Below are 26144 nucleotides of genomic sequence, written 5' to 3'. Positions count from 1 at the left end.
CTTTCATGGTAAATAATTTATCTGGCGAAGAACGAGCAGTATCTTGGGGGGTGGGGAAGAAAAAAAAAGTGGTGTAGGCTTGTTCAATGAGCGCTTAGTACTGAGTCAGGGTAGGAGCGGTGGTAATAAAAGCCTGGCTGGGTGCCCTGGCCTTGCCTGGCGCGGCTCGCTGTGGCTCGCGTGCACGGTCTCGTGCCCGCGGTGGGTTCGGTGGCGGGGCAGCGGCCCTCCCGCACCTGCCCGCCTGCCTCCCGGGGGAGACTGGACCGGGCTGGGGGAGATCGCATAGCTGCTCGCTTGCACCAGTAGGTGCTGGCGTTGTTTTTATTCTCTCTGCAGCCACCAGCCCTCCCTCTGCTGAGGGGACAGGTCCCCAGCTCCCAATTTAACATATGGAAAGCTCCAGCAACTCTGTCCTCCTGTCCTTCTGCACAAGGCAAACTCAGCAATGACACTGCCCCTCAGCTGGCCCTTGTTTGAGACCCGTGTTTACTTTCTTGTGACCGTACTTTGGGTTGAACTACTTTTGACGTTATGCATTATTGATACCAAAATGCTGAATACTAAAAAGTAGGTTACAGTAAGTGGTGTCTAATGGAACCCATATGAATTTAAGCATTCCTGCTAACCTTTGTGTTCAGTCCTGGGATGATCTTGAGAGTGATGCATAGGGATTTCCTAGCTTTAGGAAAATTTATAATGCTCCACACTGTCTAGCCATGGCTGCTTTTCTCCTGAGAAATTGCCTTTCTCAGCTAGTGCTATTGAAAAGTAGGTAATTTAGGGTTTGCCTTTGCTAATGTGATTTTTTCAGTGCCTTTTTTTAAGATCCTTAAATAATTGTTGCATTACATACTAACTATTGTATTCCTTGTATACTAATACTAGTATTAAAAACAAAAAGCAAAATTATAAGGTAGCTGGGTGTTGTTATTGGTTTAGCTTTACGGGGCAAATCTCTCTTAAATAAAAAACTTGGTTTGACTAGAGACTATGTCTCATACTTACTCAGGAATAGTGAGTCTTTATGTGTAAATAGCTTGAAAGCCTTGTGCTGTAAACTAGCATTTATCATATTTTTTTCTGTATGTCTGAATACATCTGTCAAATCTATGAAAATAGCCTTTGAAAGTGATGAACCATATTCCCATCTGCCATTCTTTAGGATGTATTACACTCTGCAAGCTTTTCCCAGAACATTTTTAATCGACACTTTTAGCCCTGCGATTATCAGAAATACCAAGTTTTTCTGGTTTTCCTGGAGGACTTGCTGATGGTCTCGCACTGTTAAACTGAAGTTGTTCAGACTTAAAGGAACACAGTCTCAAATTCTTCTTTTAAAGCTGTTTTCTGTAATACAAATTTGTACCATGGCGGTAGTGCACAAGATGTTGCACCCAGACCCAGACAGAAGCATCCATTGCTGCTGTTGTAGAAGTAGAAAAGAAACCTAATTAACCCTGTTAGGCAGCTTAAAAATTCTTCTGCTAATTTGCCTCAGCTCGTTTTGACTCAGGATGGGTTTTGAGCTGCTCCATTGTTATTGGAAGAGGCAGCTGCCTCTTCTGAACCCACAGGAGCATATCTGTTCCCCTTCTGAAATAACAGATCCTTCATGGATTAGCAGTGGACTGTACCCCCACGTACCCCCGGGTCACTGTCTACAGTCCGGATACTAGCAGATATGAAATGAGAGGTGGTGCTGATTGCTCTTTTGTAAATACGTGTGCTTCTGTGAAGGGAATTGCAGAAAGCCTTAGGTCACTACCTGCAAGTGTTGCGGTTAATACCTGAACCTGAAAGTAAGCAACTCCCTGACCTCAGCCTGCGGGATCTGAAACGCTCTTGTGTTGACCGTCAACTTAAGGTTTGTGAGTGAAGCTGATTTAATTAAGGAAATTCCTGAGCATCACAATTTCATCTTCTTGTGCAACCGAAACCGAGCCCCTGTGTCATGGCTGCTCGGAGTCAGACAGCAGCAATGCAAAGCTTACTCTGGCGTCCTCAGTAAGGCGGATCACCAGTGGCTTTCCTGCCTGAGCGTGCTGAGCTATCTAATTTCCTAGAGGCATGACAAAAGTGGGTCTGGGGGGAGGGGGAGGATTTAAATCCCAATTCAGGAAGATGCTTCAGCAAATCACTATTTTCTTCATCTGCATACTCTGCTCTGGTGAATGCCCAGCCATGGGTACTTGCTGAACCGTGGTTTTCACTGGGAGTAGTGGTTCTTGGACCTGTTTAGGAATATGATTCATGTACAGAGGAACAGAGGTACAGACCAAAAGCAATTTCAAAAACAGAGCTTGAAGTGTTAGGGACAAATCCAGGAATATGGTGTTTGATACAATGAAGATTACAAAGGGATTAAAATAAAAGTTGATCTTTTAAATACAGTTAGTCTCGAGACACTTAATATATGTTACAATGCTGGAAGGATCCCAAATAACACTGTTTGTGGGAGTACTGTTTCCCCTGATCTGGTGCATTTGATGCAGACTCTGTGACTTAAACTCCAAAATGTTCTCAGTTGTCTAGTAGGAAATTCAGAAGAAATCTGAATGACTTCACACTTGTGAATTATGAATTAATTGAGTCCTTTCTTGCCTGTCTCCCTGAAAACCCCAGATAACACAACCTTTAAAAGCTCGTTTAGTATCATGAAGAGGGAGCACAAAACAATTGCATCTTATTTTTACAGGTCACTTCTAACATATCAAAATTTAAAGGTTGCATTTGAAATAAAACTTCCAAAATCATCTCTTGCCTCCTCCTCCTCTGCAGGTGTCATGCCACTGTGCAGAGGTCTAGTCCCTGCACACTTGACTAAATAGCAGGTTTTTGTATGTGATGGCTACAGCTCAAATCTCCAGGAACCGTTTAAAAGCTCAACTAAAATTAGAAGCATTTAAGGTGTATTTCAGAGTGTAGAAATACAGGCACTGCTGCCTGAAAACGCGAGGTTGCCTGTATGAAAATACAGCTGCATTTCCCCAAGACACGGACCAGAGTTTCAGGCTGTGACCTACCCAGCACCCACAGTAACGCGGTGAAGAGGCTTCAGCCGCACAGTAACGTGGGCAGAGGCTTCATTCAGCCGCAGCCTGTGCGAGAGCCTGCGGCGGATCCAGCGACACGCTTCTCCCAGCCCATGTGGCCGCTGCTGCTCTGTCTCCTTTACTGCTGTTACCTGAGCTAGCTGGATTGCAGCTTGCGTGCCTACCTTTGCTGGACTCCTGCCTCCAGGTGCAGATCAGCCAGCCTTGTGCGACAGGAGGAGTGGTTTTGTCTGTACAGACTTATCAGCCAACTCTCTGTAGAAATTATAGTGCTAAATAGGCAGTTTTGTTACACCTGCTGTGGTTTGGTTTGGGTTTTTTTGGTGACGTGCACCCAGATCCCTCCTGCCCAGCTAATAAAGTATAGGGCTTGCTTAACTCGTTTTGCAATGACATTCCTAACTTTGAAAGGAGCTTTTATGGTTTCTTTTCTTAAAGCCAAGCCTTTGACTGTGCTTTTCTTCTCACCGAGCCTTAGAGGAAAGCTCTGACACTAATTGTTGAGAGTTGCTCTGGCTCTGCAGGGGAAGAACTGACCGTGGGAGAAGCCAACAGCTTCCCTGCTCATGTGAAGGTGTTTTCATACACACAACTGATACCTGTGCTGGGACCCTTGCTGTCATCTCAGCCTGAGGTGCTTGCTTGGAGAATCCACTAGTTTCCACCACACTCCCCTTTTAGGTGAAGCTAGTGGTATAGTTTTTTCATATTTTCAGAAGTACTGTGGTCACACGCAGTATCCTCCTCAGGTTCCTTTTAGGAAACAAGTAGCTCTGTGTGTGAGGTGTTTAGCAGTGGTTTAAAACAAACTATTTGACTTTGAAAGGAGAGAGTAAAAAAAGATGCTGTAGGATTCTGGTTTTGCATAAGAAGCTGTTATAACTAATGTACTCTGTTTGTATGGAAATACAATTTTTCTTCTGATTTCTAGCCATCATCCATCAGCCTGAGATGTTAAAGCTAAACCAGCTTACTCAGTACCCAAAGTGTGTTCGCTAATAACAAAGTTCGCATTGGACCGTGGTGACAGCTACCTAACCTCACTGCTTGCTAGAGGTCTGCCTAGCTGTAATTCAGTGAGCTTTTCTGCTGATGCACAAAAAAAGTACATTTTTGCTCCTGTTACAGGACCAGTGTTAGCTTTTCTCTAATAGACACAAGTGCGTACAGTAATGGTGACTGATCAATAGCTCTTTAATTCCAGTCGTCTTGCCTATACCTGTCCTTATGTTGGTGCATTTACTTTTGTTTGAGTGTAGACTGGATTGCTAGTTGATAAAAGCAAAAGTAATGTAACTCTGGATTTAAAAGAAATATACACTGCAGCTTCTTTAATGATCGTATTATTAAATTAGGAATAAAAATTAGTAACAAAGCTTAAAATCAATATAACCTAGCACAAAGTGACAAAGGTAGTGTAGTGGCTTAGTGCTGGCAAAGAGCAGGTTGATAAGACTTGTGCTTTGGCTGTTTCGTCTGTTCTTGTATAGCTCCTGAGTGAAAAAAAAAAGGACTTTCCTCATGAAATTAATAGGAGTAATGAGGCCTCAGCAGGACAACAGGGAATCTGGCACTCAGACTTTTGTGGGTCAAAAATCCCCACGGTGTACGTGGTTCGGACTCTGCATTGCCATCTGAATGTGTGAGTCACTGCGAGGGAGGATTTTTCAGAGATGGTTTAGCTGTGATTTCTAGGGTTTGTCCCATTCTGTATTCTTCTGGTCATATAAAGCACGGTAAAAATGCCACTATCCCGTTAGTGCTGTGGCCTCGTTACCACTGTGGTTAAGCATGAGTTCATTTCTCTGAGCTTTCAGGGTTTGTGTAGTGCACTTAAAATGTCTGTGGTAGAGGAGACCCGTGAGTGCTTGATGGGCAGCATGTGCTAATGGGTCATCATTGCTTTAGTTTCCTCTGCGAAGGTTAGGAACTCATTTTCCTGCTGGTGGGAGCAGTAGGACCAGGGAGGTGGAGAAGTCAGAGGGAGGCATCTGTGAAGGCATCCTGGGGGGGAATCTACCAGGCTCTGGTGCTCACTCCTTCCTCGCTGCGCGTGAGGAGTGATGAGTCACTTTTGCTTTTTCCAAGGGATCTGTTCCTTTGCAGGCATAAGCTGTTGTTGATAAATTTTTTCCTTCTATTTTTCCCTTTATGGCAAACCAGCAATTGATGGTTTTTGTCCCCACTATAAAGAAGCAAACAATACTATCATTATGCTGCAGAAAGGAAAATTGAACAGAGATAAAGTACATTTTAACTGCAGCATCCAATTATAAAGGGTAAACCACCAAGATATTTACCTATCTTTAGGTAAATAATCCTAAAGAAAACTGGGTGTGTTAGTGATGATGGCGTGTTACATGCTAAGGGAGGTATAGTTCCCAGTTTGCCACATAGCTGGACAAATATCAGATGCATGGGGGAGATGGGACCTTTTTTAGTGGATATTTGCTGTGGTCAGACAAGATTTATTTGTTAGTCTTCCTTTAGCATTCAGATGTGTGACAATGTAAATGAAGGAGAAAAAGAATTGTGGGCCAGAATACCAAGGTGAATTTTTGAGAGGAGAATAGACTCTCTTAAGAGGGGGAGGAAGGACAATAGTGTGTAATGACAAGGGTTTAAAAAAAAAGAGATGATGTGAGGGATGTGCAGAAATGGAAGGATGAGAGGTTTGAGCTGAAGGGGAGGGGTGTGCATTAGCGCAGAGGAAAAACCTCTCCCCACTGGCATGCATAGAGATATTTCCTGCCTTATGTTTTGGTTTCTTAATAGTTATCTGACTATAAAATTAACCTACATCATTTAATGGTAGTTGAATGGCAGTTAAATTAACCCACTTTCAAAATAGAGCTTACCTAGCCCGTCAGCTCTGAGACAGCCTCGTCCCTAGGCATCCAGGGCTGCAATCCACTTCTCTGCCTTAACCTATTTCCCAAGCAGCCAGCCGAAGTGGTGCACCAGAAACAGGGTTTGTTGCTCAGCCTGGCAGTTGACAGAGAATTCAGACACATATCAAACCGCTAATTCATATTTTGCTAGGCGTTTTTGTGCAAGGAGGTATAGCATCGGCACGTGGGAAATGCTGCTGTTAGGAGTTGTGATACTGTTTCTATTAACAGCATGGCCTTGATTATCTGAGGCCCAATTATGTGAATCTCCAGGTTATCTGAAATGGGGTCATATCCCCCAACGTCTGTTAATTGCACCCAAGATACCCTCTGCTCTCCAAATGTCTTCCACTGGCCCCTCCCAAGCTTTGACGACCAGGTTGTGCAGTGTGATTAGCTCTAGTGAGTGCTCTACCTAGTTGCTGCATTTGTTTTTTCATATCCATGCTGGAAAAAAAAAAATATCCTGGATATTTGCAGACTTTTAAATCCTTGAAGATTTCTAGAAGTAGACAGTGGCTGTGCGTGGCAGTGTGCCTGCTGGAGCTGGGACCAGCACGTCTGCAGAGAGAGAATCTGATACATTTGGGTTTTCTTCCACCTCGCAGGTGCAGCCCTGTAGTATAGGTGCAGTTTAGGAGCGGAAGGTGGGATTTATCACAGCACAGCATATCCTGCTTGCAAACCTTAATTTACTGCAGATGAGTGCCCCTTCGGTGGGGGGGGTTTGCCTCCTGTTGAACCTCTGTGGCTGCAGTGGCTCCAGTTGACCTGTGTGCATGCCCAAGGGCTGAGATTTGTCCCCAGTTTGCTGCAGGACAGGCGGGGAGCCCACGGCGGTGGGCTCGGGAGCGGGGGAGAGGCTGTACGTCTGCCTCATCTCCAGTCCAGAGCCAGCATGTGCTCCCAACTCATACCGGGCACTGGTAAAGATACTGAGGGCATCCCTCCCTACTCCACAGGACTGGTCCCTGTGGTTCATTCTCCCTTGCCTTAACTGAGTGCTGCTTTTTTAAAAACATGTGCAAAACAGAAAATCATTGTGTGCAAATCTGAGAAAATGAGAACTTTTTTTTTGCCCTGCATGCTTTTGTTATTTGTCTTTTGGTGCTATCTGCTATCTATTTTTCTATCTGTTCTGGTCTTCCTGGTGAAACCTATATTTTTGGAGCACCTAGCTCAGGGAAGATGCTGAGTACTGCCTCAGAGAGAAACACTGATGGTAATTTTTTTTTTTTTCCTTAAAGGAAAGATCCCAGATGTCCTTGATAATTAGAAAAATTAGAAGGACAATTCTGGAAAGGCTTTGAAAGCTGGTATGTAGACTAATGTTTCCAACATGATAAATCTCCCTTGGTTTTAAAGCAATAGCTCAGTGGTAAGATTTTAATTAGTCATTAAATATTGTATTAGAAGTATTACAAGTGATGATAAACTACTATTGAATACGGTTGGGTTAGTTACTTGGGGAAGGTGGGAGTGGAGTAAGCTATAACAGGAATATAAAAAAGATAAACTTAATTGAGGTTACTATTGTTTCTTTTAATATAAGACCACTTTTGGTTTGTTTGATTTTTATTTGGTTACAGGTGGGGAGAAGGTGATTTTTAGTGTTTGACTACTTTAAAAATAAATTAACAAATAAAAGACACTACTCTGAAGGGTTAAAAGTCTGAATCTGTAATGGATGTCTGTTGTTTATCCAGTTAGTTGGCTTATTGTATAACCTGGATACCTTGACTAATAAATGCAACTGACAAAAACCCCAACCAAACAAAACCCATCTATAACTTGTTTCTTCCTGCTTTTCAGTTGAAATGCAAGCTCAATCCATCCCCACGCACGTCACCAAGGACGGCATAAATTCAGGAGCCTTGAGAACTCCACAGCAATATTTCCATAGTTATTTTGGCTGTGCTTTGCACAACTTCGGCTTTTAATTTAGAGAAGAAAAATGCTTTTTCTCCTCGCTAACTGTTGTGTGGAGCCTCAGCTCTTTCTGTGCTGCTCATCTATTTTTTTTCAGTGCAGTGAGAGAGAATTACTGTAGCGCCCACAGAGGTGTGAAGGGACTCATTCATCTGTGTGGGGAGTGTTAGGTGCCAGGCATATTTCTGAGGATTGAAATACAGGCATTTAAACTGGTACATCCAGTGTCAGCCTTTAATTGGGACTTTAAGAGATGAGCTACAGAAAATCTTGCTGCAGTGGCTTACATGGCTGTTTTGCCCATCCCCTGCAAGGGATTGCCGCACCCCAGAGTCGTGCCATCAGAAGAAAGCATGACCCCTCACCTCTACCTCTCAAAGCGCGAGGTCTTGCAGCTAAGAGTGAAGATGGGTTTGAGCATGATACCGTGGGTCAAATGGAGTGGGGAAGATGCAACGTGGGTTGCCTTTTGCCACCCTGGGGTAATAATTTCAGGCAGAGAGCTGGCAGTAGCCATGGCTCCATGTCTACTGTGGTGACGTTGGTGTGGGCTGCTGCTGAAAGACATGGTGCCACCTCCTGCCTTGGTCCAGTGCCCTTCCCCAGTGGTGTTTGCTTTCACCCAGCCACTCCAGCAAGCCAAACCGCGGCTGGCAGAGAACTCATTTCCCCCTTCTATTGGCAAAGACCCTTGTGTGCCTCTGCATGCAGCCCCCCCCAACACTAGGGCAAGCGAGCCCACCTTTCGCAACCCACAGTCACAGCTGCTTTCAAGCATGCATTCAGCACACAGAATTCACAATGCCCCTGGGGCTGGGGTCAGCTCACCTGACTGCCAGTGGTGAGCAACCTCCTTTTAAGAGGCTGCTCCTCCTTTGCAATCCCTCAAAATAGCATTTCCATTCACCCTGAAAAATAATTAAGTGACTGAAACGAGCAGGGCTGGAGGTGCTACCCGAAGGCAGCGAGATACGCTGCCTCCGACCTTGGGGTCAAAGTGGGCATGGTCAGTGCTTTGAGTTCAGCTGATGGAGAGCATCGCTCACAAGTTAGGCTTTCTTCTTAGTCATCCATGTTTCTCAAATCTCCACTTTTAGCCAGGTTTCCAAGGCAGCCTTTGGCTTGGTAGGGTACTCTAGTGGTACCTCTGGTTTTGGGTGGTAAAAGGCAGCGCTCCACCAACCAGCATGGAGTCAGCTGTGTGACAGCAGGAGAGGGAGGGGAGAGGTCATCCCCGTAAGAATACTAAATTGGATTTTATAAGTTTATAGCTATGTTTTGTTTCTTTTACAGAACTATAATCCTGGTGCTTAGAGTGGTCTGAAAGGAACAGAAACACTTAGCCTTGAACTTTTGTTCTGCTGCTGCTTATTGTGCCTCTGAGGTACAAAACATACCTGTAAACTTATAATCAATCAAACCAATGTTCAAGGGCTAAAAAAGAAACCCAAAAAGGGCACAGGCTTCATGTTCAATAGTGACAAACTTGGGGTGGGTAAACCAGAAGATTGCAGTTGGCAATCAACAGGTTTTCGGAGACCGGCATCCCAGGTAGGTTTGTATGAACCAGTTGATTTCTTTCTCCCTCTCTTTCTTCTCCCCCTTGCTCCCCTCCAAAATACATTCTTGAATCGCAGGCAGGCTGGGCTGCCCGTAAAGCTGTGTCTGGCATTCACAAGCAGAACAAGCGCACTGTCACTCCAGTGCACCCAGAAGAGTGGAGATGTGGCAACCCCACCAGCGGGCCAGGGGCATGGCACGAGCTGGCTCCGCAAGGTGGGCAAAGCTCCTCGGGCTGCATAGGATGAAATCCAAATAATTTGTCCTTTCCCCCCCATACTGTAAATCCTATACCTGTGCAGTCTATATGTGTTACAGACAGACAAACCCCTGCTTTCCCCCAGCCCCATCATCCCCAACCGCGTAGCCTTTGTTGGATGCCCCAGGTAACCCCCCAGCAAAGCTGGAGGAGGGTTGACTTCAAACTCCACTAAACAGTAGAGGCACAATGCAAACAAATGTATTGCAGCACGCAGCTATGCAAATAGCTTTAGAGCACAGCACGTTTTCCCCAGCGTTAATTGCTGCACCACCAGGGTTGCATAGCAACAGCTCCGTTTGTGTCTCTGACAGCTCCTGCCCCTTGATGCCTCTGACACCTTCTGCGGCAGGCAGGGAAGGAGGAGAGAACAGGGCTGCCCTGGGAAAGCTAGAAGGGCCAGGAGGTAGCAAGAGGCTCAGGTGATAAGATTTGCTTGGGACCCCAGGGTGTCCTGCTGACACAAGGTGACACGTGCTGGGGGGCTGCAGGCGGGGTGTAGGCAGCTTTCAAGGCTGGTGGCCAGAAAGGGCAGACCTGCCATCCCCCAGGTTCTGCAGGAAAGCTCACTGGCAGGTGGGTTGTCTCTCCCATCTTAGTGAATCCTTCTGGGTACCCCATACAGGTTTGTGACTATGCTTGCAGCTTGGCTATAGGCATAAGGGATCCCCAGTAAGTCACCCCTCCCCAGCCGCAGAGCTGCAGCAGGCTTGTGACCTCTCCAGCCTTTGAGAGAGATGACACAGTCCTCATGCACACCCAAAACTAAGAGAGCCTCAGGGCAAGCCCTGTGGGAAGGGGTGAGCGTGGGCACTGGGGAGAGGGTGCAGATGGTATGGGCTGCCCTGGGCTCCCTCACATATCTGCTGAGCCCAGCAGCTTCTGCCAGGCTGACCTGTGCCTCCCAAAATGCGGGCGCTTCAGAAACAGGGGTAGCTGCCTCCCAAGGACAATATTTCCTTACATTTGTTCCCAATTCCTCTGCATTCGCCAGTCGGTCTTCAGCTCTCACTGCGCCTTTGCCTGCAGGGCTGAGGAACCTGTTAGTAGCCAGCATCTTCCCCTGGGAAGGCACTTCAGCTCTGCATTCAGCTCACCTCTCCTCTCCTCTCTGATAAGCCACGTAAATAAACAGCTTCTCTGCAACAGTTTACACAATCAGTAAGCAACCCTACCTGAAGCCGTGGGGCACTTGAAATATAAACTCTTCTGTTACACCTGAGCATGAAGCAAGCCCTTCTCAGAAACTGCCTGAAGTAGCGATGATGCAGGCAATCCTGCATCCATCAGCCACTGGGCAAGAGAATGGTCATGGACATGTTTTATTTAATAATAATAGCTAGAACAGACAGGAATGGTGGGAACTACTGGACAGCTATGAAGGCCCGCATATAAGCAGGTCCCAGTGAGCACAGAGCTGTGTCTGGGAGATCTGGGCATGGAGAGGCACAGGCTGCAACTCAGCAGCCCAGGGGAACGGGGAGAGGAAGGACTGAGGTGGGATCCAGCTGTGCTCAGAGCCCAGCTGCAGGTGGTGGGGAGAGCTCTGCCTCAGGGTTGTCCTTTGAAACTGAGAAAAAGGGGATACTGCCTGCAGTACCCAACAGGGGTGAGGTAGGGAAGGAACAGATGAACTCAAGGCAAGAAGTTGCAGCCTATCTTTGAGCCAACATGAGGTGAAAGCAGAGGGCCCTGAATGCAACCTGCCTGCAGAATCAGGTGAACTATATTGCTGAGCATGAGATGGGTCTTCTAAGGACAAAGGGCATCAAGGCTGGATAGATTTATTTCCTTTATTGAGCAGGAAAAATACTTGTACGTGTGTGTATCTCAGATTTACTCCTTGGACTACAGTGGGGCAAATAAGGTGAAAACAAGCACTATGGCCTCAGTCACACTTCAGAGAAAGAAATTAGTTGAAGACAAGGCAGAAATGCCACCCTGGAGTCTTTAGGACCAGGGAGCCCAGGTCCCCTCCGCCATACAAGCAGAACATGGGCCTTTTGCTGCCCCACACACCCATGCAAAGCAGGCATGACCTCCAACCCATTGCATTCAGCATGGCTGCTGCAAGGTGAGGAAGGACCATGCCTGGTTACTTGGGTTCCTTCTCCCAAATTAGGGACTCTGTACACAGACCCATAATCTCCTCACTGGCCAGGCATCTCCCAGCCTGTATCTCAACTTTCCTTCCTCACCACCCACCTGGGCAACCGCTTTGTCTGTGCCATGGGTGCTTCCTTTGCAGGCGTTTGTGCGTAGCACCAAAGGCACCCTGGCAAGGAGGGAGTTGGCTGTTTTGCCATTGTAACAGCTTCCCAAGGCTGCCCGGGGAGCATGGCAGCAGGGTGGGCCAGGGCAGGGCCACACCTCTGCCACTGCCATTATAAATTCAGGCTCGCTGGGGGAAGATGGCTGCTGCTCATAGGAGCTGGGCTTGTGAGCTGGTAAGAGGAAAGCAACCGCCCTCTTTGCAAAGGTGGAAAAAAGTTGTGCTGAGCTCTGCCTCTTCCCAAAGCCCCCTGCTCCAAGCCCTCCTCTTGCAGGGGAGGTGAAAGGTTTTTTTTATCCCCTTTGTTATTCAACAGGGCAAGGGGAGGAGCTGGGCTGTGTAAGAGATCCTGGCTGACACAACCCTTCCCATGCAGAGCTCTGGAGAGGGGCCAGGTTGTACCTGAGCGTTTTTATTTAAACTAATCCCAGGCATTGCAAATTGAAAGTCATCGCAGCGCCAGGTAGAACCAGTTGAGACGGTTGCTGGAGGGCGTTTTTCTCGCCCGGGTGTAGTAAAGCGAGGTACGTTGTTTATTGCTAACCCTGGGAGTTTGTTCTGGAGGTGCCGGAGCACATTCGGCGAGCTGAGCTCGCTCAGCCTTTCCGGGCGGTTTTGGGAAAACCCTGCCCAAGAAGCCTTTAAGGAAACTGAGTGGCTGTGACTAAGAGGCAAAGCCTCATTACGCTTAAAAATTTGGGGAAATTGGAAAACAAAGGGCTGGCTACCAGATGCTCACTACAGGCTTGGCTGCAGCCTAGGGTTTCTGGGTGCCACCTGGCCAGCCCAGGGCCCGAAGCGGCCCCTGGGCACCTTTCCTTGCCCTTTGCCAAGTTTGGGAGCAGATTGCTGGAGGTGCCTCCTTGGCACTGGTCAGTTCAAAGAAAGCAGCCAGCAAGCAGCAAGGGAGCAGCAGGTGAGGGCTGCCTGGGGCTGGCTCCAGCATGCTGGTTGCCACCGAGCACGGCTGGCTTGGGTCCCTGGCTTTCCCTCCTCCTTCTCTCTGCCAACGGCTCCTCCGAGCCCAGGTTCTTCCTCCTTGTTCACCTATTGAGCCCTGCACGTTGCAGTGTGGAGAGGGAAAACCCACTCCAGGTAAAGCTGCTTTTCCCCACCCTGGCCCTGAATCCTGTGATAAGTGTTGCCCCCCTCAACCCAGCCAAGCGAGTGAAGTCAGTGTCTGATGCTGGGGTGGGGGTGAGAGCAAGGCTGTAGGGGGGGGAAACAACTTTCACTCCTCCGTTACAAGGCCAGGAGGTACAAAGTGCAACTGTTACTGCAAAGCAACCCAAAGTTGCTGGCAAAGATCCTGTGCCAGGCAGTATGGGTGCCAAGGCGCGCAGCCCCCTCGGGGTGGCGAGGACTGGGTGGGAGTCGCCTGCGCTGCCGTTGGAAATAGATATGGTCTTGATAACAGCACCTGCCGTGGCACTCCTGATGAGTTCAGGCAAACACTGGGTAATTATCCCTTAACCTCTCCACCAATAAGTCCTAATTAATTGCCTCTGCCAAGCAGGTAAATGATAATCACCTCGGTTTGAGAGCTAGGTAGTGGAAGCAGACCTTTCTGAGTAACCACTGCACGCTGACAGTCAGCCCATCAGCTGCAGAGCCACTTTATTAAATGGCAGTAAATCAAAGGTCAGTGCAAATAGCAAGGCACTGCACCACAGAAGGGTGCATTGTTGCCTGCACGTTCTGCAGGTTGGGAGCTCACCAGAATTTCTGCACTGATTACAGAGGAGGCTTAGATCTGCTCAGTTTGCCCTAGACCCATCTTCTGCCACCGAGGCATAAGCAGAATTTGAAGATTTACAGTAGCTCAAGATTTCTGGCACCTGGCTGCCCAAGTGGGATGCTGCTCTGCTCCCGCCCAGTCTGACTGTGCAGATTGAGCAGAGGTGTGCAGTTGTCCTGGTGGGTCCCAGAAGTGCTGGGCCTTCTGCACTGTGCACTGTGCACATACTAAATCTGATTCTCACTGGGAAATTTAGGTTTGCTTTGAACATGTCACATGGTGCCTACACACCAGGATGTCCTAGGCAGAAGTGTAATTGTGGGTGCTGTGGCAGGGGGAGCCAAACAGAAGTGCAGTCCATGTCTTGCCAGCAATGTGCATACGTAAGTGTGCGTGGTGGGGACTGAAGGGATACCTGCGAGCCCCGTGACAACAGGATGCTTGATCTCACCTGGAGGTCAGGCAAGCAATATGCCTGAGTGGGAGGAGAAGGGTTATTCCAGTTTTGTAGCATAAACTTTCATTCCTTGGAACATGTTACTGATTGCCTTTCTCTTTGTCTCTCTAGTGAGGATGCAGCAGAGACAATAGCAATAGACTCTAACAATCAGCCGAAGTCTCCACTGGAAAAGTTTATGGTCAGACTGTGTACACATCACCAGAAGCAATTCATTCGTGTGCTAAACGACATATACACTGAAGTACAACCAGACTCCGAAGGCCAGCAGTTGTCTGAATCTGAGAACATGGAGGCCTCTACTTGTGGCTCTGGTTGTAGCCAGCAAAGCACTGAAAATCAGGATAAGGGTGCTACTTGTACTGAATCAAAGCCCCCTTCTTCCTCGGACCCAGGACAGTTGGGGTCCGATGGCCCCCTGCATGTTACGGGACAAGCCTCGAAGCAGCCGATGGAGCTGAAGTCTCTGGACAGAGCAGAGAGCTCCAATCCTGCTTTGAGGAGGGACTTCGAGCTCCCCATCACCAGGCTTCGTTCTGCTAGTCCAAAGGATAGCTCCACCCAAGGATACCTCAGCACATTAAACTCTTCCTCTTTGAATTTCCATCATGCTGCAAAGAGCCTGGAAGGGCAGCAAGCTGCTGGACACGAGCAAGAAGCCAGTGTCAGAAAGTGTGAGGACAGTAAAGAGCAGCTAGCAGGTAAGACTTTTGTGGAAGGTTATATCTCGGTCAAAGTAGCAAATGTGAACGGCAGCGAGGACAGCTTAGATGGCTGTCTGGGGTCCCAAAAGAGCTCTTTTAGAGCTCTTCCAGAAGAGTCCTGGGATCCCAGCTTTGCAGTGACCCCTCCTCGCAGAGCTGACAAAGAGAACACTTTGCAATGCAGCTCAAAAGCATCTTTGCTCCAGGACTTAGACGCAAAAGAACAAGATGCAAGACCAAAGCAAGAAAACCACCTGCACGCCATGGCCAAGGGCAAGGCAGGCTGCCACCTGCATCCAGCCGACAAGGGCCCACTTGACAAGTCCAAAGAGGGCTGGCTGCCCGCCAGCACTGCGCCAGCTGCCCACCGGACCCCTGGTGGGCACCCTCGCGCCAAGGCAGCCTCCCTCAGATCCACTCGTAAGAGCAAGAAGACATCGGGGCTGAGGATCAATGACTACGACAACCAGTGCGACGTGGTCTACATCAGCCAGCCCATCACTGAGTGCCATTTTGAGACCCAGCGGTCGGTGTCATCCCGCAAGACAGCGAGGAAGAGCACGCGGGGGTACTACTTCAACGGGGAGTGCTGCGAGCTCCCGACTGTCCGCACGCTGGTTAAGAGCTCCCGGGCAGAGGAGAGGGGGAGCAGCCCGGCACTGCGAACAGAGACCCTCGTAAGCTCTAAGCCGCCCCTGGTGCTCTCGGTGGGGGGCTCTGCAGGGGCAGGACGGGAAGGCGAGAAGAGGGTTTCCCTGAGGCTTCTGGCTAAAGGGGCACCAACCAACCGAGAAACAAAAGAAATTGCTGAGCCGGCCCCTGTGCAGCCCTGGGATACCCGGGCACTGCGGTCGAGGGAAGCCACAATGGCCGTGCCCTTCTTCTCCCTCTCTGCTCCACCCAGCCCCCAGAAAGAGGACAGCTCAGCTGGCTCACCACCCCCTGGCTCCCCTCCTACAGAAGGAGAGGGGATGAGAGCAGGAGGCACTGTCCCCTGGGAGGCTGGTAGCAGCCTGGGCTCCTCTGGGGATGGCAGTGGTGGCGGGCAGGCTGCCGATTTTGCTGCCCTTCCCATCTCAGAAGCACCCAGCGGGGAGGAAGGTTGCCCAGGCTCCAATGTACAAACAGATCCAGCTCTCCCCACCAGCCCAGAGCCAAAGTCCCCCTTGCAGCCCTCTGCCACTGCGGACACAGTACCCCTGACCCATGATGGTGCCAGGGATCCTGCCCAGCTTCCAAGCGCAGGGGACACAGAGCCCTGCAGGCTGTGTCTGCCAGAGCCCTCCCCATGCTCTCCAGGCCAGCAGGCTCCCGATGAGCCCCCTGCCACCATGGATGGGGAGAGCCCCCCGGAGCCCACCACCACCTTGCAGTGCATGGATGTGAACAAAAGCATTGATGCTGAACCAGAAGCCGAATTATCAGGTATGGTGGGTGACAGCTCCGCTGAACAAGAGGAGGTTGTGCTGGCCAGCACAGCCCTCCCCAAAATCTCTGAAGGGCAGTCAGTGGAGAATAACAGCCCAGCAGGTGAAAAAGAGCCTGTTGAAGAGGAAATGCTGCCTGAACCTGATGGTTCAGACACTGCAGGGAATGACTCTGTGTCTTCCAAAGACAATCTAGACAAGAAGCGAAAGAAAGGCAGGAGAGTGCTTGTGGCATCGGACCGGTGTCTCCGAAGCCAGCAATCTCAGTCGCCTGCTGAGGACAGTTCTGAGGATGCTGTTTCTTCCAGCTCTGTGCAGCTTCCTTGCCTTCAGATCAAACTCTCTAAGAGTCCTGGCGCTAAGCGGTTCAAGAGAGAGGTGCACCTGGATGGGGCTGCATCCATGCACTTCCCAAATGACTGCTTCCCCAGTGCGCTGCTCAAAACCAGTGAGGGGCCAGGCACTGGCCAGGCTCAAAAGAACATCACCGAGCAGCAGCCAGCTGAGGAGAATGGTGTCACTACCAGACAAACCTATAAAAGCATCTTAGTGAAAGAGACTTCAGCAGAGGGAGAAAATTCCTCTAAAGACAACCCCCCTGCTAACAGCAGCCAAAGTCAACCCAGTGAGATGCTGGAAATCATTGTCCAGGCTGATTCTGAGAAGACAAGCATTCTCCTCCCTCCAGAGAGCAGTGTACCTGCAAATGATGCCGAGCAAGTGGATGTGAAACCAGATGATGCCAGCGTGAATGATGAGGAGAGCTCTGACAGTGCCATAGACACAGGCAAGCTGGAGAACTATGAGCCAGTGGCCAATTCACCTCCATGTCCCAGCAGCAGAGGTGGAAGCAAGCATCTTCCAGCAAAGGCTGCAAAGCATAAAAAAGTTGCCCTGCAGTTTTATAACTTAAGACACGCACACGCACCCATAGACACTGCAAAAAAGAGCACACAAGGGAAGGAGTCTATGCAAGCGATCCCCAAACTGAGGGACGAAAGCAATTCAGGGAATGATGACTCCCCAGCATTGGAGGACATAGACATGGCTGACAGCAAACCAAAGTTCATGGAGTGGTGTGCTGAAGAGGAGAACCAGGAGCTCATTGCTGAGTTCAACGCCCAGTACATGAAAGTTCAGAAAGGCTGGATTCAGCTGGAAAAGGAGGTGCAGCCAACTCCCAAGGTAAAGAACAAAGCTGACAAACTGAAAGAGATTTGGAAAAGCAAGAAAAGGACACGGAAAAGTAGAGGCTCTCTGGAAGTGCAGAAGCTTTCACCTGTCCAGATGCTGTTTATGAAGGCCTTTAAGCTGTCCGACATCTGCCAATGGTTTCTGGAGACAACTGAAACCAGGTCTCTAGTTATCGTGAAGAAACTGAACACCCGTCTCCCTGGGGAGATCCCCCCCATCAAAGTCCCAATGCAGAAATATTCCTCCTCCAGTCTCTACCCCAGCTCACTCCAAGCTGAACGTTTGAAAAAACACCTCAAGAAGTTCGCTGCCACTACCCCAGCTCGGAATAACCTGAAGAACCAAAAGCTTTGGGCTAAAATTCGAGAGAACACTGATAAAGCGGAGGCTGAAGAAGCCACCACTCCCAGCCAGATGTCTCCCACTAATGTTGGCACCGAAGACCTGAGTGAAGACAAAACCATCCAGCCTGCCCACAGCTTGCCCACACAGGCCAGCACTAGGATCCTGCGCAAGTACTCCAACCTACGGGGCAAGCTGCGAGCCCAGCACCGCATGGTGAAAGTGGAGAAGAAGGGTGATGGCCCGGGGGACCACCTGTCTCTGGACAGCAAGCATAGCCGGAAGAGTGTGTGCATCAACCCGCTGATGTCTCCGAAGTTGGCCTTGCAGATCAAAGCGGATGCCTTTCCTGCTAAATCTCCATCAGTGGATGGGATGGGGAAGGGGCGGAAGGGGAAGAGCAGATCCCAGGAGGATCCCTTGTCCAAAGCTGACCTCCAGCTCAACAGGAAGAAGAGGATGCTGAAGGAGAGTGGGAGCACCCAGGAGCGGTCCGGCTCCTCCACCAAGGACAAGCTGCCTGCCAAGAAGGCCAGTAAAATAAAGCATTCGGAGGTCAGCGCAAAAACTCCTGCCACCCGAAAGCAGGCTGCCATGGAGAGGAGCAATAAGCTGGCTAGAAAAATGTCATTGAAAGAGAAGAGAGCCCCGAAAAGGCAGCTGGAGAAGGTGCGGCTCTCCCTGCGGAAGGGCAAGGAGAACACGAGCAGACGGGCTGTGCTGCCCCCCAGCCACGAGGAGCTAGCCAAGTCCCTGAAGCAGAAGCCCCTGGGAGAGTCCTCCACACGGTCACAGAAGATGGCCAACAAGAAGCCCAGTGGTGGGAAGACCCTGACCAGGTCCATGAAGAAGATGCAGGAGAGCAGTGGGTCGCAGGGCAAGAGGAAGCTGAGGGCAAAAGTGGACTGTTCGCACAGCAAACGCTCACGACTGGACCCAAAATAGCGAAGAACCAGTAGCCATGTACAAAACTGGTGTACAGTAGTAACCCTTTACCATGCATTAACTAAAGCTGCTTTTATAAGCTGTAGCAAGCCTTTAAAAATCCGCAGTTAAAAGATAACGCCTGTGATTTTAGGCATCAGCAGATGTGTTTTGGACAGAGAAGAGGTCGGCTTGTCTGGCTCTGCTGTTCAGAAGGAAGTTTCTGCAGTTTGAACGTTCCTTGGGTTTTTAAACTTGGAACCAGGCAGTTTTAGTTAAAAGTACAGTGCCTTATTTATCACTTTAAAAATAAAAATAAGAAGCTCGTCTGTGTGATTTGGAGGCTTGCGTTTTATACTTGAGGCACAAGCACTTGTACTGTAGCAGAAAGAAAACCACCTTCGTGCACATGAAGTAGCTTTTGGCAGCCTTCGGGTGCACGCAAACATTTCCCTTTCCTTCAGAGTCCTCCTTCTGTCTGTCTTCTTAGTGGCATTTAAAGCAAAACCAAAACCATTTCCCATCACTGAGGGAGAGAAAGGCAAATCTGTCCTTTGTTGGTTCGTTAGTAGCAGCTGCTGGTGTCCCATACTGTTACCTGCTTAAAAGTATTAATTAGCTACTGGTGTGCGTACTGCTGATGGCTGCCTCGCTCCCCCCTTGCACAGCCCGTGGGGTGGGGAGGTCCTGCTCAGGCGGAGGTGGCAGGGGAGATGCTGCGGTGGCTCTGGGTACCAGCCTGCCACATCCACTGCTGCTGGGCAGGCACGCTGGGCTGTATCCGTCTTTATTTCTTGCTGGCTTCAGGGATGAATGGGTCCTGCCGTGCCCTGCTTTTGGACAGACCTCCTTCTCCTATTTTGCTGCCCCTGTGGTGATTTCTGTGGTCTCTGACAGCAAAGCAGTTTGTGCAGTGCTTCGCTGAAGGTTGACTCTCTCCCTTTTCACAGGCTTGAGCTCCTGATGTTGGTGTTCCGCAGAAGGGGAGCCCTGGCCCTTGCCCTGTGCTCTTGTGTGCGTCTTGCCTAGCATCCTCCTAAGCCAGGATTTTTGATTGGAATAGGGTTGAGAGAAGGGACTGACTTAAGTTTATTTTTTACCGTAATTTGCATTTCATCCTTTTACTAGCAAGTTGCGGTTGCTTTGTTCTTGCTTGCGTCTGGTGCTGTGGAGTCTGAAAGTGGCCGAGCCTCTACCCTGTCCTACATGACACCTTTGCAGGGTGCCTCTGCAAGCCTCTGCAGCATGTTTAAAAGCCAGCTGGGGGTCTGCAGTGGCAGAACAGGGTCATGGTGCCTAGCAGCTCTGCGGAAAACCTGTTAGAAGCACACAGAGCACATGGCTGTGCTGGCTCTGCCAGGCGGGGATGCTCAGTGGCTGAGAAGGGTCTGTTGCAGTCTGCACTCGGGGAGAGGACCCTGCTCAGCCCTTGCATCCCCATGGCTCCACTTTAACATGGCTGCGCAAAGTCCCTTTGCATGAATCCCAATGCAAGCTTCCTCCTGTGCAGAAAGTGGCAATGCCTGGGAAGTCACTGTGCGGGCTCTGGGGTTGCCCCACCTTTAACAGCCACTTGCTGATCCCTGCTCATCTCCTTGTCCCTGCTCAGAGCAAGGCTCCGGGGCAGGCCACACATTTGAGAGATGCCTGCCCTGGGGGCAGAGGCTAGAGAGGGCTCGACTGCAACTGGAATTCCTTTTCATGGTTGGCATTGAACCCCAGATCCCAAAGCCCGTGGACTGGAGGTGGAAGGCAGATAATCATCTTTAAATCTTTCATTGTACCTATTTAGTATAGAGGATGAAACAAGGCATTTGAGATTCGCATGCCCTTCACAGAGCACCACTGGCTCTCTTGCAGGTATTCCCTTCCCCCAGTGCTGACGCACACGAGGCTGCGGCACATTTTTCTCTTACTATGAAATGGCTGATTTAAAAAAAAAATAATCCGTTACCTTTCCTTTGAATCATGCTAGAATAAGTTAACTCTCTGAACAGCTAGGAAGTGAATAAATCTAGCCTGTCAGTCCCTGTACAGATTAATATGAAGTTATCTATTACTTTAATTTTTACTGCATGCATTAAATATGTCAAACATTCCATCAGAAAAGATTTAAAAGCATTTCAGGAGAGGTGTGAGGCAGGGGGGCACTGTTGGCAGTTAAATGACTGATCTGTACCTTTCTTACAGGTTGTCTTCCCCTCTTCTCCATCCATACTTAGAGTCCTCCTCTAGCCTCCGGCTGGGACAGCCTCTCCACAGGCACGCGGGCCCAGGATTTCCCCTCCTTCCCCTGGGCCGGGCGTGCGTGTGAGCACCCCTCTTACCTATGCTCCTCATGCTGCTCCCTGACAGCAGACCTTCTTTTCCCCGTCCTTCACAACCCCTCTTTCTCCATCCTTCCTCATTGCTTCTGAAACATCTGCACTGGGCTGTGCTTGCAGAGCTGTGCAGGGTACCACACACCTGAGCGCTCCTCAGGGCTTTCCCTCTCTCCTCCTCTTTAATTTTTTAGCCGCTGGTAAATGCAGGCTGCTCTGCTCTCCATCTTCCATGCTTCTGGGAGTGGGAACCTCATTAGGCTAAAAACCTCGACAAAGCAAGTGGAGAGAGGCTTTCTGGAAGGGGTGCTGCTGCTCCAGCCTCCTGGCTGCCTTCCTGCACCCCAGGGCTCCACCAGCACCCATTGGCTGAGCATGGCAAGGGTGGGAGATGGCAGGCGTCCCATGGGTGCAGGGGTGGAGCAGTGTCTGGGTGTCTGTCCTGGTTTGGTGTGCAGTGCTTGGCTTGGGCGGTGGTGGGATCAGCACACTGAGGTTCCGGCAGTGTCCCAGCCAGGCGTCAGTTCCAGAGAGGAATGGCCAGGACCCGTCACGGGGAGAAGTCAGAGATACTAAAAGGATAAACATATTTCTCCCACCCCTTTGGATTTCCAGTCTCGGGCTGTGGTTTTCTGTCATACTGCTGTGTTTCGGCTTAGTTGGATGGAGATTTCCTGTGCTGAAGGCAGGTCTCCATGGGACAAAGCCCTGTCAGCAGACGCTGTAGGAGTCACAGGGCTCCAGGAGGGAGCAAGGTGGCATTGGCCATGATGAGCAGTGTGTGGCCAATGTGGTCTGAAACTCAAAGCACCTGCAGCTTGTCCCAGGCTCCTATCACCTTCAACTGGCAGCTCTGTCCCTCCCTAGGGGATGCCAGAGGTGTTCAGCAAGCCCTGGCTTTCCCACATTAGATCTGGCGTGTCCTGTGCAAAGAGTAACACTCATGAAATCTGTGCAAAGATCCTGCTGACTTTTAATGGGAGCTGAGCTGTGCCTCATAGGTGTAAATCTGAATTTCTTCTCCCTTTAATGAGGAAAGGTAGAGGGTGTGTTCTGTGTCAAGATGGGACTGAAAAGAGGGTGCTGGGCTGAACTGGGCTTTGGATTGTTATTCTTGTCTTCAGAAAATTAATTGAGAGTAAGCAAATAATTCTGAGTTTTTTTTCAAATAAAACCATTTCTAAATACAATTGCCCAGCCTGCAGCCTGGGACTAGCCCAGGCCAGGCATGTGCTGCATGTGCCTCGTGGGTGCCTGGCTCAGGTGGGCAGATGGCAGAGCAGCACCTTGGGCACCTGCAGGGACAGGGAGCAGTGGGTTTGCAGGAGGTGCCAAGCCGGACTGTCCTGTGGGATGAGATGATCTGGGGTCTTGTCAGCAGGGACCCACCGGCTCCCTGCTCCACTGCCCTTGGGGACAGTCCCTGGCGTTGCAGCCTCTACAGGGCTTTCCCTGGCCAGGCACATAAACCCTGCTCAGAGCTGCTCTGCTCTCTGCCTCCTCCTTTCCTCCCAACAACTCCCCCTTATTTAAAAATTACAATTTTGAGGAAAACTGGAGTGATTTGTCTCTACATTGTGCTGTTTGTGAGGAACTGGCAGGAGCATTTTCTCCTGCAGCTGCTGCACTGGGTGGTGGGTTGAACTCATGCAGGTAGTTTTTATGGAGAGCAAGCTTGTTTGCCAAGGGATGGGCAGGGTGAAGCCATCACCTATGGCTGAGTGATTGCAGCAAGCACTTGGGGCATGACCTCTCCAGCCCACCTCAAGATAGGAATATAGGTGCTTTAGTACAAATTCTCTGAATTACAGATTTGTGCAATCCTTTGGGTTACCCCAGAGGAGGATCCCCAGGGGCAAGGTAGGCCAGGGGTGGCCGTCATCTCTAGAAGAGCATTAAGGCTTTCTGCTCTGAGGAGGCCCCCAGCTCCCTTACAGGCTCCTTTCCTTGCTGCCACTGCTCTAGGAGACGCCGTCTTTGGTCCCTCTGCCTCTCCTGTGTGTGTTCTCCACTTGACACCAATAGTAGCTGCTAGGTCTTGCAGACTACAAGACCTGCTCTTAATGTGCTTTGCACTTGCTTTTGTGAGTGCTTTATTTTGGGGCAGGAAGAAGGAATGCTGTAATTTGCTAGAAAATGAAATTTCCATTTAGTTTGGTAGCAAATTGAAGGATCTGCATGTGAGGTGACTGCCTGGCAGGGTGGCATTGCCTGGGCAGCCCTATTTTCTTTATCAGTGCTCAGATATCTGAATTTTTTTCTCCTTTTGTTTTTTTCCCAATCAATTCTCATGTTGCATTACTCTTTCCAATTTACTTCCCAATTTAGTGTCTCCACACAGCCATGTTTCAGCTAGAACAGTGCAAAAGAGACACAAAAATAAGTAACGTTAATACCATATACATAACCTGTTGCTCTTTGTAAATGACTTGGGACGTGCACTACTCATTTCTGTTTGTTTTGCAGTGAGGCAGAAGTGAGGTGTGCTGCTGTTGCATGGCCCCTGCTTTAGAGAAGCCCATTTCCAATAAATGCAGCTTCTTCACAATGCACAGGATGCACAGGGAGCTGCAGATGATCTTAATGAATGGAAGGAAATAAGAAACACAATTATTACACTGGCATCAAGTGCATTTCCGTTTGCTATGGTGCAGAGCTGCCCACTGGCACTACCACAGTGCCATCCTCAGCTCTGCAGCCTCATTGCGCTCCTCTTCCTCTGGGCCATGCCGCCGCTCCCTGCTCTGCTTCTTCAGCTCCGGATTTCAGCACAAGTGCTGTGTCCCACAAAACAGACCTCTCCTCTTTCTGTTACTTTGGCTTTCCTTGCTGGCCACTTTCTCATCCTATTCTTGAAACTAGTCTCCAACTCCCAGGTTCGTGTACCAGTAGCAGCATCTTCTTAGCTCTGCACCTCCACAGATGTCCTTACTGGCCCTTTGCTGCCAGCCCCCTTCTCTCATTTGCATGGTTACCTTTTCCTCTCTCACCTTGTCATCAGCAGCTCCGGGTCTTCACACTTCATGTGGTCAGGAACCATCCATCTTACCTAACCTCTGGGAGGGGCTGGTTTTGCCGTGCTCAGAGTCAAAATTTATCTGTGTGGGAGCTGAGGGCTGCAGCAAGAGCAGTTTGAGCCCAGGGTGGCTCCTTCCATCTGTAACTGTTAGGTTCTTGTCTAGCAATGCGAGCCCTGGCATGGGTTTCTTTGCTGACAGGTTGCGTGCAGTATATCCAAGGTGTGCACATGTTTATATTCATCACTAATGAGGTCCTTTTTGCTCGTGGTTGCTGTGTGCAGTGGTGTTTCTGTGTTCAACTACCAACACGTCAGTGAGACGCATTTGCAGCAAACCTCCTCCAAAGAGCTGGCTGGCTGGTGCTGATGCTTTCAGCAAACTTTCTGCCGTGTTGCTGATCATCCTCCACGAGCCAGGAGAGCGAGATGACCTCGCCCCTGCTGCTCTCTGCGTCCTCGTCCCTCCTGTGCCAGGGGGAGCTGGACTGAGTGGGCTGGCGGGCTGCCCGAGCCACTTTTTGCTGGTGCGTGGATGAGCAAAGCTGCAGGCCAGCCTGTGTCCCAGCCGCTCACACGGCACCTCTGGAAATGCCGGTGTTTCTGAGAGCTCTGCCCCCCATAGCAACCTCCCGGGAAATAGAAACACAATCTCAGAAGGACACGGGTGTACCGCTGCCCTGTTTTTAAGACTTGTTGATGGACAGTTTCTCTCTCCAGGTCCTATTCTTTCAGCCTGACAACTGCATTCCCAGTTGAAGGCGACTAGGAAAGCTGCAGTTCCCAGCCTCCTGTGGGCATGGGCAGTGCCTGGGGCAGCAGGGAGGTGTGGGCTGCCGTCCAGCTCAGGCTCTGGCCTTTCCACCACCAGTGGTTATGCCAGGGAAAGAAGGCTGAGCCCCAGCCAAGGCGTCCTCGGGTCCGTGTCCTCGGGCTGGATGCCTGCATGGCCTGGGGGTGAGACAGGGCTAGGCTTCCCCCATGCCCAGGAACGTCACTGCAGCTTTTCTTGTAGCAGTAGGTTTTCTGAGCAAACTATGAGGCTATGATGTCCCCGCATTGCGCGTCCCCCCACCCCCGTGTGTTGTAGCGTCCGTTCAGCCCATCCTTTAGCTTGGTGGTTGTGAAATGAATCCATCTGTTCTAAGATGTTCTCAGGAGTTCTTGTTTGTATTAAGCTCACCCCTAGGCTTAGCAGAAATCATGGTCCCCATCCTTCCTCCTCCCCTCCCCTCAGACAAGCCCTCTCTTTCACGAGCACTTCCACCCTCTCCCCAAAGGGCGGTGGAGGGGGCAGCTGGCGGTTTTGATTCAGGGCACGTTGGCAGCTTGGGGGCAGCCGGAGGAGCTGGGATGCAGCCGGCCGGTGTTTGTGGCATGGGTCCGGAGGCCAAGCAGTCCCTTGGGCTGCATTGCTAGCCAATGTTTTCTAAGTCTGTTTGTAAGAGTACCTAATTTTAAAATGAAATGTGAATATATATTATGTGTAGGTGCCATGTAAGATAGTGTTGTACTAGGCGGCAGGATGCTAACCTACTTTTTAAGCTTTTTTGGGGCAGGATAAAGCATTTTTCTCTCACTTCATGCTCACAGATCTAATATTGTAAATAGTTTTTTAAAAATATTTATTTCATGGGCTTTCCACAGGTTCTTATTCTGACTGGTGTGCTGGTTGGTGGGGCTGTATTGCCCAGCGTGCCGCAACCAAAGGGCTGGCTATTGTGTGGGGGGACGGGAAGGGATGGGGTGGGGTGGGTGGTGGTGGTGTTTGGTTTGGGGTATTTTTATGTCACATCAAAGTTGAAGCATTAACTTGTTCTCTTCATCTCATTTTGATGATGTCAGACCTGGTTGATGGCCATGGTCCCCGGGGAGGCAGTGAGCTCCTGTGGCCGGCTGGGATGGCCGTTCCCCAGGGTGGGGGGCACTGCAAGCAATAAGATTTGTAGTAATAATGTCTGCTTTGATGGCAGGAGCTCTCGGGGCTCAGGGCTGGGTGGGAATAACCCCACTCCTTGTGGGGGCTCGGTCCAGCATGTCATTGGGGGGGGGGG

At 49.9% G+C, this 26144-nt stretch overlaps 1 protein-coding gene across 2 annotated transcripts in view; it reads left to right on the top strand.

The window, feature by feature from the left end:
• LCOR (ligand dependent nuclear receptor corepressor) overlaps positions 1–26136 on the top strand; it is a 58791-nt gene extending 32655 nt beyond the window's left edge. Inside the window, exons 7-8 of one of the 2 annotated variants that reach the window (XR_003398724.1) lie at positions 14274–21894; positions 22218–26136. Coding sequence is in view for 1 of the 2 variants with exons in the window: in XM_026851619.1 (XP_026707420.1) it covers positions 14274–18774 (4501 nt within the window). In the remaining variant the exon portion in view is untranslated. Of the gene's footprint in view, positions 1–14273 lie in introns of both variants that reach the window. The other variant, XM_026851619.1, reaches the window with a different exon arrangement.
• The last annotated feature ends 8 nt before the right edge of the window (positions 26137–26144 follow it).

The sequence above is a fragment of the Athene cunicularia genome, assembly GCF_003259725.1.
Source record: "Athene cunicularia isolate RWA chromosome 6 unlocalized genomic scaffold, athCun1 chr6_part1, whole genome shotgun sequence".
Taxonomy (NCBI): domain Eukaryota; kingdom Metazoa; phylum Chordata; class Aves; order Strigiformes; family Strigidae; genus Athene; species Athene cunicularia.
Note: the sequence above shows the minus strand (reverse complement) of the source record. Positions and strands in the feature narration are given on the sequence as shown.